The sequence below is a fragment of the Magnolia sinica genome, chromosome 8, assembly GCF_029962835.1.
Source record: "Magnolia sinica isolate HGM2019 chromosome 8, MsV1, whole genome shotgun sequence".
Classification (NCBI taxonomy): domain Eukaryota; kingdom Viridiplantae; phylum Streptophyta; class Magnoliopsida; order Magnoliales; family Magnoliaceae; genus Magnolia; species Magnolia sinica.
In genome coordinates, this window is record NC_080580.1 from 24671640 (window position 1) to 24684337 (window position 12698).

Consider the following 12698-nt stretch of genomic DNA (forward strand, 5'->3'; position numbering starts at 1 on the left):
CATCATTGACGCTTTCCAAGGGCCCATCGTGATGTGGATTTGCCATCCAATCTGTTTATAAGGTCTGATAGACCTGGATGAAGGGAAAACATCAATATTAGCTTGATTCAATACTTCAGTAGTCCCCAAAATTTTTTAATGGTAGCCATTCAATGACCACTGTTTCATGTGGTTTGGTCCACCTCATATTTGGATTTGCCTTATTTTTCGACCCATTTCCTAAAATGATCTATCAAAATGAGTTAATAGTGTGGATACACTGTATCACAACGAGGTGGCCTAAAGGTTAGGGTCCCACCTAATTCACTGATTGGCCCAGGGACGTGGGTTTAGGGATACAGATTGCATACGTAAGTAAACTCTTTGGGGCCCACCTCGATATATGTACTATATATCCATGCCGTCCATCTGTTTGGACTGCTTATTTTATAGCATGGTCCCCAAAAAATAAGAATATACAAGTTTCAAGTGGACCACGCTACAAGAAACAGTGGTCATTGATCTCCCACCATTAAAAAATTCCGAGGGTCCACCGTAACAGTTATTGACTATCCAACCTATTGATAAGTTCACACGGACTTGGATGAAAGGAAAAAAACAATATTAGCTTGATCCAAAAATTGTGGCCCAGAAAAGGTTTTTAATGGTCAATAACCATTATTGTGACCACTAGAAAATTTGCATCTGCCTTATTTTTGGGACAAACCCTTAAAAATGGACAATGTGGATATACCATGCATGCATCAAGGTGGGCCCTACTGTCAGGGTCCCACCCACTTCGCTGGTTTTGCATCGCATGAGACTCGTACGCGTATTTCCTGCCAAAGCCTTTCGCAGGAAGTTCAAGCGTTGGGATGCTAGGTGGGGCTCACCATGATGTTTGTGGGAAATCCACTCCATCCATCTGTTTTTCTAGATCATTTTAGGACATGAGATAAACAAATAGTGGATCCAAAACTCAAGGCATACATATGAGAGGGAAAACTAGGGAAAGATTCACCCAAGACGGTGTGGTGTGGCCCTTACTGTGCAATTACCGTGGGGCCCACCTTGATGTATGTATTATGTATCCACGCTGTCCATCAATTTTTCCATATCATTTTAGGGCATTATTCCAAAAATGAAGCAAATTCAATTATTAGGTGGACCATAAGAATAAGTGGTGATTGACCGTTAATGGGGTACAAAGGTTTTGGATCAAGCTGAAATTTGTTTTTTCCCTTCATCTAGGCTCATGTGACCTAATCAACAAATTGGATGGTAAATAAACACTACGGAAACATTAAGGTGCGCCCGAAGAAGTGTTTAATGGTAGGACAGTCAATCACCACTGTTTCTTATGGTCCACCTGATAATTGGATTTGCTTCATTTTTTAGATAATGCCCTAAAATGATTTGGAAAAACAGATGGACGGCATGGATACGTATTACACACATTTATAAATATTATGCATCATATTTGAATATAGTTGCATTAGTTCAATCAGATAACGTATAGCTTAGGACCCTATACAAATGAAACCTATTATGTACACTTTTTTTTGAGATTTTTTTGTTTGAAAGTGCGTATTAAGGTCTTTTTTAATAATCCCTGAAGTTTCATTGAAAATACGCGATACAAACAATATATCCCATGCGATAACTGATACGTATCTGTATCCCAAGGTTGCGATACATTGCGCGATACTGATATTTCGAACACTACTGTGCGGTCCACTTGAGATCTGGATCTGCTTCATTTTAGGGACCATGCCTTGAAATGATCAAGAAAAACTGATGGGTGGCATGGATATATAAGACAACACGTAAATCAAGCTTGGCCACATGCACTAAAACAATGCAACTGCACAATGGCCATTCAATCCTATTGTGCGGTCCACTTGAGTTCTGGATCTGCTTCCTTTGAGGAACCATGCCTTAAAATGATCTAGAAAAACTGATGAATGGCATGGATATATAATACAACACATAAATCAAGGTGGGCCGCATGCACTAAAACAGTGCAAGTGCACTAAGCAGTGTGCGCCGCAGACGAATTAACGAAATAAGGTGTGTGGCTGTTTTACAGCCACGCCACCCATTCATTTTTTCGAGACAGAGGGAGAGAGAAATGAGAGGGAAAAAGAAAAAATGAGAGGGAAAGAAAGGTAAAAAAGAGAGAGAAGGAGAAAACGAGAGGGAGGGTGGAGACTGGAGAGGGAGCCGCACCAGAGGGGAAAGAAGAAGAAGAAGAAGCAGGAGCAACGGCGCTGCAGCAGCGCTGCTTGGAGTTGCAGGCGCAGTAAGAAGAAGAAGAGGTGAAAGAGGTTAGTTTTTTTTTTTTTTTTCCTTTTAGGGTTACTGCCCGTAACAACTGTTACGAGCCCGTAACAGCCGTTACGGGGGCCCATAACGGCAGTTTCAGTTCCGTTTTCTGGACCTTCCCGTTTCAGCCCCGTATCTTGTAACGGTAACTGCCGTTACCGTAACCGATTTAGGACACCTTGATTCCCAACACAGTTCACAAAGTGTTTGCAATAAATTTAACAGTCTCCAGCAAATAAACCTGAAATTTCAGCTGATTTGGATATGGAGTTGGATGATATGATCTGGTTATTCTCGATGCTCAGAATTTCAGCCCTGTAAGTACCGAAAGGAAAGTAATGGGAGAAATCTGGTACATTCCCAGTGCAGTCATTTTATAGGGTGATTTGGATTCAGGAACTGAGGCTTCAAAGTGGCCCAACTGCTTTCATTTTGGTCTTATGGAGCCTGCTACTGGTGGATAACCTTTAGAAAAGGTGCATGGTTCTTCCTAATGCATGTCTCATGTGCATGCGGGACCAATGTATTCAATAATGGTAATGGTGGCTGTTATGATACAACTGAGCTGTACGTAACGGTCAATTTTTTATTTTTTATTTTCTAAAGGAAGAAAATGTATTGGCCCCACATTGGCCTGTAACAGTCATTACAAGCAGGTTACTGGACAATTTTTCAAAATGTGCTTACAGCCCTGTATTGCATAATGGGTCCATTTGTTAGCATTATGTAAGAGTCATTATGGCCGTTACATAACTGTTTTTTTAATACCATAACGCAGAGTCGGTTGACCATTTATTCCATCATTGCACTTCCCCATAGCTGTTTGGATGTGGTTCTTTGGTGGCTTTCAATGTTGTTGGTTAATGTTGGATTCTATTGGAGCCTTTTTCTTCACTTGGCAGTGGGGAGGGTCCTGCCAAAATAATAGGAAGCTGTGGAGGCGTTCTCTTCTTGCTAGTCTTTCGGTCATTTGGCATGAAAGGAATGATAGATGTTTCCGCAACCGGCATAGGAACCAGTTGAGGTTTTCAGAAATGCAAAGTTGGTTGTAATGGATTGGGTCTTCTCCCATTGTCCTCTGCTTCGCTGCCTTGGGTTTGGTTTTGTAATTCCTAGTATAGATATCTCATTTTGCCTATATATATATATATATATATATATAGAGAGAGAGAGAGAGAGAGAGAGAGAGAGAGAAAGAGAGAGAGAGAGAGAGAGTCTCTCGCTCGCATGCCTCCTCTTTGGATTCTCGGCGGATTGCATACTAAAAGCATCAATAGTGAGGTGGCTATTGACAGTACTCAGTGGGCCCCATCATGATGTATGTATCCTATCCACGCCTTCCATCCATTTTCCTGACTATTTTATGGCATGAGCTCCAAAAATGAGTAAGATCCAAATCTCATAAGAGTGGTGATTGAACACTCACCATTAAAAACTTCTCAAGGCCACAAAAGTTTTGGATTAAGCTGATATTTTTGTTTTCTCTTAATCTAGGTGTGCGTGACTTAATCAACAGGTTGGATGACAAATAAATATTACAGTGAGCCTTAGGAAGTTTTTGATGGAGGGCATTCAATCACCACTATTTTTTTGTGGTGTGGTCCACTTGAGATTTGGATCTCCTTCATTTTCAGGCTAATAATCTATAATGATTTGAAAAAATAAATAGACGGTTTCAATAAAACACATACATATCATGCGGGGCCAACAAAGCACTCTCAGTAATGAACACTGATTGCATCCTACCCTACCTGTCTCCAGCTGGGAACGGGCAGGAGCTTTGAGTGAGCACCGTGATGGATGGGTTTTATCCACACCGTCCATCCATTTTTCTGCATCATTTTATTACATAGGATCAAAATTTAGACAATAAAGGCTCAAGTGGACCACACCATTGGAAGCAGCGATGATAATAATTTTCACCATTGAAACTTTTCTAGGGCCCACCGTGATGTATATTTGCCGGACAACCTGTTCATAAAGTTACGTAGACCTGGATGAAGAGAAAACACAAATATCAGCTCCATCCAAAACTTCTGTGGTCCCCAAGAAATTTTCAAACCATAAGAGTTTAATCCCCATTGTGTAGCCCACATCTGTCTTGAATTTGCCTCATTTTTGGGCTTATATCCTAAAAGGATAAGAGTTTCAACGGTAAGAGTTGAATCCCCATTCTTTCCTCTCTTTTTTTTCTTTTAGTCTAGTTGAGTTCATTTTTGGTCGCATTCCCAAAAGGATCTCCCAAAATGGATGAACGGGGTGGATTTCTCACAAACATCGCAGTGTGCCCCACTCAGCATACTTGCGCAACAGCTTCCTGCCAAAGCTTTCACAGGAAATCTGTGTTTTTAAGGAGAGAGAGTTCAGAGAGAGGAGGGCTTTTTTAAGGAGAGAGAGTTCAGAGAGAGGAGGGCGTGCGTGTGACAGGTTGGGGCCCACTGTGATGTTTGTGAGAAATCCACCCCGTCCATCTGTTTTGTGATCTCATTTCAGGACGTGTACAAAAATGAGCCGGATCCAATACTCAAGTGGGTCGAAAACATGAGGATTGAACTTCCACAGTTGAAATATTCGTGGGGCTACAAAAGTTTTGTATCAGGATAATATTTGTGTTCTTAGCTCATCCCAGTAGGAGTGACGTTTTGAATGGTATGGAAACATCACTGTCGACCCCAGGGAGGTTTCAACAGTATGAATTTCCCTACCCACCTTTTCCTTTAGTGAGGCCCACTTGAGTATTCTTGGGAATTAAACTCTTACCGTTGAAAAATGTGGGTTACACAATGGGAATTAAACTCTTACCGTTGAAAAATTCTTGGGGGCCACAAAAGTTTTGGATGGAGCAGATATTTGTGTTTTCTCTTCATCTAGGTCTATGTAACTTTATGAATAGTCTAGAAAATGGATGGAAGGTGTGGATAGGATACGTACACCATGATGGGGCTCACAGAGCATTGTCAATAGCCACCTCGCTACTGATGCTGTTAGTATGCAATCCACCGAGAATCCAGAGAGGAGGCATGCGAGCGACAGTTCTCTCTCAAGAGAGACGGAAACTCTCTCTCTCAAACACGCGCGTAACAACGCCTTATCTAGACCGTCTGTCAGATCTGATGGTTGAGAGCAAGGTGCGCACGTAGTGACGTGCGAACCAGTTCGCAGCTAAGCGTTTCTCTCTCTCTCTCTCTCTCATATATATATATATATATAATTATCTTTAAAAATAAAAAAAGAGCATTCCAACATGAATCACAGTGACCCAAAACAAGATTTCAGCAAACAAAAAGAAAATTTCTAGCAGATCAGGCAATGATACCTTGGTTGGTCCCCCCTACTCTGCACCCAAAAGCGTGCATACTTTTCCTATTACCTTGCAAGAGATTTGGTAAGATATACAAATTTAATCTAAGTCATTTGCGTTTGTTAATAATCTATAATATATATAATGCGAGTAGTTTTTGGACATTTTGTGGGCGTTTGGATCTTAAGTTACTTAAGCTACTTATGCCTCAAGTAGCTTATTTTGGTTTTCACTTATTAAGCTGAAGTGATTAACTTTAAGTAAAAAAGTTACTTATAATTGATCTTAAACCAAACTTACTTATCTCAAATAAGTTACTTATCTACTGCTATAAGTAGAAAAAGTAACTTATTTGATGGTATCCAAATGGGCCCTTTTTGCCCCTTGTAGTTAGTCGTGTGAGTGACATTAGCAAGGTACTTTCTAGTACGTCTGGCCCTTCAACCCAAGGGCATTTTTTGTATAGTCAATTCATAGATGAAAGTAGCCTGCACCCACTCCTTTCCCCTTTGCATGTAGCCCTTTGCATGAGCAAGGTGTGGAGGGACCATGCTACAAAGGATATGTGGGGCCCACCTTGATGCCTACGTACCATCCATATCGTACATCTATTTTACCGGCTCATGTTAGGACGTAACTCAAAAAACAATGTAGACCTAAAGTTCGAGTGGGCCACAACACTGGAAAGAGCTTACATGGGTCATACATTGTTGAAATCCTTCTCTCTTCCAAACTCTGCAAGTAGGCTCGAAGTGGGTGAAACCGTATCCTTTCCCATAATCTTTTTCCATTTTTCTCTCGTCCCACTCTCTCCACATGCGGTGCACATGCCAAAACCTAGAGTTGGATGTAAATTGATACTAAAACCTAGAGTCGGATGTAAATTGATACTAAAACCTAGAGTTGGATGTAATTTGATAAGGAAACAATGTTTAGAATGCATGAGCACACAAGGCATGGTGGTGGATGGCAGTAGTGGAAGAAAAGAATCAAGCGACTGTGGACTCGTTGGGGAGGGATAAAGCGCTGGGGCTCGACGGTTTTTATATGGCTTCTTCCAAGTGTGTTGGGATGAGGTGAGAGATGTGGTTAAGTTTGTAGTGGAGTTTTGGGATAGAGGTTGCTTTCTGCTTGATATGGGGTCTTTGTTTATAGCCATCATTCCAAAATCAAGGTATCCAGTATCGGTATCAATTAGCGTAACGGTGCCCTCTGATACCGATACGGATATGGGGGTGTAACGTCGATACGGGGGCGTAACGGCCTGTAACGGTGCAATTTTTTTATTTTTTTATTTTTTGTTTTTGTCAAAAAAATATGAAAAAATATGGATTAAATCCGAAATATTCTAAGCATTCCAAATATGCATTCATTTATAAATTGGAACATGTTTATGGTGGTGTAACGGTCCACTCTTTGGTGAGAAGTTGTATCGGACTGTCTGATGAATTTATGAACCAGATTACCTGAATTTGACTACAAAATTCATATATTTAATTTTCTAAATATCTAATTTATATACTCAACAATTTGATATCATTTCTCCCAATAGTTCTTTAAAAAAATGAAATTAAATTTAGGTAGATGGCGTTGCCAATTTGGGGCTGACTTGGAGGACCAATCCATGCCCCAAATCAACCTCAAATTCATGCAATTTATTGGCATTATCCCACTTATGAATTGGTGGACATTTATTGGATAGTGAATCATGAAAAAAATAAGGCCCTATTTTAAAAAATAAGCGTCAACAAATTAACAATTAAAACTATTCAAATAATTTGATTTTGGCATTGTGAGTTAGCAAGTATAGTCCATAATTTAATTGGTAAATTTTAAGTTAATACATGTCTCTTGTACAATTTTTTAAGGGCCTGAATTAGGCGGGACTTGGATTGTGAATGTAGCACACGAGTGTCAAAGTTTTTTGGGCCCCACCTGTGATGAATGTGTTATATCCACACCGTCCATCCATTTTGCTAAATAATTTTAGTGCATGAGCCCAAAAATGAGGCAGATCCAAAGCTCAGGTGGACCGCACCATAAGAAACAACAATAATTAAACGTCCACCATTAAAAAAAATTTGGGGGCTACAAAAGTTTTAGATCAAGCTGACATGTGTGTTTTCCCTTCATCCACGTCAGTGTGACCCAATTAACAGGTTAGATGGAAAATAAACATTACAGTGGACCCTAAGAAATTTTTAATGGTGAGCATTCTATAACACTGTTTCCTATGCTGTGGTCCACCTGAGATTTGGATCTTACTAATTTTTTGGATCATGACCTAAAATGATGGCAAAATGGATGAACGGCATGGATAAAATATATACATCATGGTGGGGCGCATGTGGCACGTGTACCTTTTATTAACTCGACCCATCAAAGCGTGCTACGTACGCAGTCTATTCGTTTGACGTCACCAAGTCCTGTGGGTCTGATCATGAGGTATGTGTTATATCTAAACCATCCATTCATTTGACGAGCTCGTCTTAAGGCTTGACACGAAAAATAATACAGATCTAATTATCAAGTGGACCACACTGCAAAAAGCAGTGGGGGATTGAACGTCTACCATTGAAGCCCTTTTTGGGGTCACAGAAGTTTTGGATCAATATGAAAAAAATTTTCCCTCTTCATTTAGGTATTTTTGACCTTATGAACAGATTGGATGTAAAATAAACATTATGGTGGGCCCTACAAATTGTTTAACGGTGAAAATCATTATCTCCGCAACTATTTATGGTGTGGTCCAGATGATCTTTGGATATGATTCATTTTTTGGGTAATGTTCTAAAATGAACTCTAAAAATAGATGAACGGTGTAGATATAATAAATACATCACTGTGGGGCCCATGTAACTTTGATTTCCTTTAAACCGTTCGTACAACTCGGAGCTCGAGGAGCGTCAGTGCTTGTCTTCGCACAACACGTACCTACAGCAATGATATAGCTAGTGTATGGTACACCAGCCAATTCGCTTCCATTCTTTTACCGACCGAGACCAAGAGAGAGGGAGAGAGAAATGAGGGAAAAAGAAAAAATGAGAGGGAAAGAAAGAGAAATGGAGAGAGAAGAAGAAAACGAGAGGGAAAGAAAGAGAAAACGAAAGAGAAGGGGAAAATAAGAGTTGCAGCCGTAGCCCGAGAAGAAGAAGAAGGAGGAGAAAACGAGAGGGGGGGCCGCAGCCCGAGAAGAAGAAGAAGAAGAAGAAGGAGAAGAAGAAGAAGAAGGAGAAGAAGAAGAAGAAGGAGAAAACGAGTGGGGGGGCCGCAGCCGCAGCCGCAGCAGGGCCGTAGCCGCAGCTCGAGAAGAAGAAGAAGAAGAAGAAGGAAAGAAAAGAAAAGAAAAAAAAAAGAAAAAAAAGAAGGTATGTGTGTTTTTTTTTTCCCTTATTTCCTTTAGGCCCGTAACATTCGTTACGGGTCCGTAACGGCCGTTATGGTCACAAAATCGGGGGTACGTAACGGCCGATACGGCCATATCGTAACGGATACGGGACAACATGCCAAAAATCGAAGTTGCTAAAAGCTTGCACTACTTTAGGCTTATTAGTTTGATTGGATGACCCCACAAAATTTTTGGTTCTTAGTAAAATTATTGCAAAGGCCTAGGCCTGCGGGTAGACAAATTCTAGATAGCACTCATACTGCTCATGAGTGGTTAGACTAAAGTACAAGGCTAAGAAGGAAGGTGTGGTATGCAAGTTGGATCTTGAAAAAGTGTACGATCACATAAACTGGGACTTCTTAAACTACATGCTAGGGAGGTTGGAGTGTGGGCCAAATGGAGACATTGGGTGCTGGGATGTGCAGTCTGCCTGGTTCTCAATCCTAGTTAACGGATCCCCAAAAGGCTTCTTCTAATCGCTACGAGGCCTGAGGAAAGGAGACCTGCTTTCCCCCTTCCTTTTCATGGTTATGGTGGAAGCTTTGAGTAGGATGTTAGTAAGAGGTCAAGAAGTTGGTTTGATAAGGGGGTTTGGGGTGGAGAATGCAACGTTTCACATTTCTCACTTATAATTCACTAACAATTCTCCTCTTCCATGACGTGGATGAGGCCATGGTAGACAATCTTAGGAAAATTGTGAGATGCTTTGAGGTGATCTTCGAGTTTAAAGTGAACATTATGAAGAGTGAGATTCTTGGTATTGGCACATTGCAAGAGGTGGATAGATTGGCAGTGGGCCTACAACCTTCGGATGTTGTGGGGGATTGTTTTTGTCTTCTTATCTTGAGCTCCCTTTATCTATGGGCAAGCCAACTAATTGTCTTTGGGACAAGGTGATGGAGAGGGTGGAGAGGAAGCTATCTTAATGGAAGAGTCATCACGTATCCTCGGAGGGTAGGCGCACTTTGATCAAGGTGCCCTTATCCAATTTGTCATTTACTATATATACCTGTGCAAGTGCCCATTGTTGGTGTTGGGGTGGCTATCTAGAAAAACTGCATCGTGATTTCCTCTAGCAGGGGGCCAATGAAGAATAAGTTTTTATCCTTCTGAAGTGGGGGTGAGGGGAGGGTTTGGAGGGAGGTGATTGTGCAAATATGGGATGCAAGACGATGGGTGGTGGACAAAAGGATTGTTGACGTATAATGCTTTTGGGGTGTGAAAGGCGGTTAGTACGGTGAAGGGCAAATTCGAGGAGGCAGTTTGTTTCACGTGCGAGGATGGAAGGAGTATTCAGTTTTGTATTTGGTTCTTAGATAGGGGATTGCCCCCTTCGGATTTTCTGGGGTTGGCGAGCCTTGCTCCAGATTGTTATATTACCATTGATTGTTGCTATCATGCTTCCAGCAGGGACGAGGTATGGTTACCCCCTTGTCAAAGGGGCCTTCTAGATGAGGAAGTGGATGACTTCGTTTGGCTTCTTCGACACCTCCTTTGTATCAGACAGCGACCGGGAGAGTAGTCTGGAGACTTGTGTTGCTAGTGGTTTTGTGGTCCTTGTGGAGGAAAGAAACAATAGGATCTTCCAGAACTTGCAATGTGCTGTAGGTCGAGGTTTTTAAGAGGGCCAAGTTCTCGATCTTGGAATGGGCCGATCATTTTCTTGCTTCCTTCAATAACGAGTGGAATATAGAGTCGGGGTGGTGGTTGTAAATTTCTCGCCGTTTGTCATTCTTTAATAAAAGTTGTTATCTTTGGAAAAAAAATAAATCCACATAAACATTATTTGCAGGACCCTAGCCAACATGCACGTGCAGTGGCTTGTGTTGCTAGCGGTTTTGTGGTCCTTGCGGAGGAGAGAAACAATAGGATCGTCCAGAACTTGCAATGTGCCGTAGGTCGGGGTTTTTAAGAGGGCAAGTTCTCGGTCTTGGAATGGGCTGATTGTCTTCTTGCTTCCTTCAATAAGGAGTGGAATATATAGGCAGGGTGGTGGTTGTAAATTTCTAATGCAAGAGCATTTTCACACTGGGCTCAAGTGGGGTCGCCTGTTGGATGCAGGGGCACACTCGGGATAGGTGACCCATGCGATTTGAGGCCCACGGGGGAGGTCTCGTGTTTGAGACTCCTTACCAGGGGTGATTAATGCGCATTTCACACCGAGCTCGAGTGGGGTAGCCCGTGGGATGTGGGGACACTCGGAGTAGGCGGCCCATGTGATTTGGGGCCCATGAATGGGGTTCGGCCGAGGTCCTAACCTATGAGATGTGGGGCCTGGGCTATGAGATAAAGGGATTAATTTGCCATAATCTAACAGTTTGAGCTTTTAGAGCAACTGGTTAATTGTCCTGCATTAAATTGGTATCAGAGCGGGAAGTCTCGTGTTCGAGACTCCTCACCGAGGGTGATTAATTTAGGGGCATTTTCACACTGAGCTCGAGTGGGGTCGCCTGTTGGATGCAGGGGCACACTCGGGGTAGGTGACCCATGCGATTTGAGGCCCACGGGGGAGGTCTCGTGTTCGAGACTCCTTACCAAGGGTCATTAATGCGCATTTCACACTAGCCTCGAGTGGGGTAGCCCGTGGGATGCAGGGACACACTCGGGGTGGGCGGCCAATGTGATTTGGGGCTCACGAAAGAGGTTCGGCCAAGGTCCTAACCCATGAGATGTGGGGCCTGGGCTATGAGATAAATGGATTAATTCGCCATACTCTAATAGTTCGAGCTTTTAGAACAACCGGTTAATTGTCCTGCATCAATTTCTCGCTATTTGTCGTTCTTTAATAAAAGCTGTTATCTTTCGGGGAAAAAAGAAAAAATCCTCATGAACATTACATGCAGGACCCTTTCCAACATGCACACGTGTGAGATGTCCAAACCACTTGTGGCCCCATGGTGCATGTTGCCATGGGCAAAAGATCTGATTGGTTAGCTCATCACATGGGCAACATTTGTAAGAATCTATGTGGTTGGGCCATCTGAGATGTGGCTTGGGATCTTGAAAATGTGGCATGCATTGGCATGGAAGCCTGCATGTAATAATGTGTACCAGAATACTGTTTATGTAAAACTGTTTTTCCCCCTTCTTCTTGGGTGAGGTTTTCGGACATCCATCGGAATTACAGGATCCACTTATGTTGTTTGTTTCAGGTGTTATTGCAAGGAGTACCTCGTAATGCCCTACCAGAAGACATAGAGCGCTTCCTGTCCGGCTGCAATTTTGATGCGTCCAGCATTCAGATAATTGTGAGGTTAGTGAGTTTTAGTTTTGTACTGTAGTAAGCTTTTCAATTGCTCAATATGTATGGTTCTATGACCATCTAATTTTGGAACAATGCAGGCCAGGGTTTCCTGATCCATCAAGGTTCGCGCTGGTCCACTTTCCATCACAGATTGAGGCGATGAATGCCTTCCGTGTGAAAAACAGAAGCTTCTGTCTCAATAATCCCATTTTGATGCGGGTCCTTCAGTAAATGAATTCGCCTTTCTGGATTTTTATTAGTTGGGCATTTGCTCAGGGCAGTGGCCTCAAATCATGTATGTTTTTAAGGCCTACCAGTGGGATCTGAAGGCTTAGTCACATGCCGATGCATGTGAATGCAAGCATGGCTGATTTTAAAAGGTCTCAGCATCAACTTTTCTTATTTTGTAGGAAGTGAAGAAGGTTGATGATATTGCTTGTCATGTGGAAGATTAGAGTTGA

General features: G+C 42.1%; 1 protein-coding gene across 1 annotated transcript in view; it reads left to right on the forward strand.

Moving 5' to 3' along the window:
• Nucleotides 1–12698, forward strand: part of LOC131253112 (uncharacterized) — a 35420-nt gene extending 22722 nt beyond the window's left edge. Inside the window, exons 5-6 of the mRNA XM_058253938.1 lie at nucleotides 12146–12246; nucleotides 12336–12698. Coding sequence (XP_058109921.1) covers nucleotides 12146–12246; nucleotides 12336–12468 — 234 coding nt within the window. The 3' untranslated portion in view covers nucleotides 12469–12698. The remainder of the gene's footprint in view (nucleotides 1–12145; nucleotides 12247–12335) is intronic.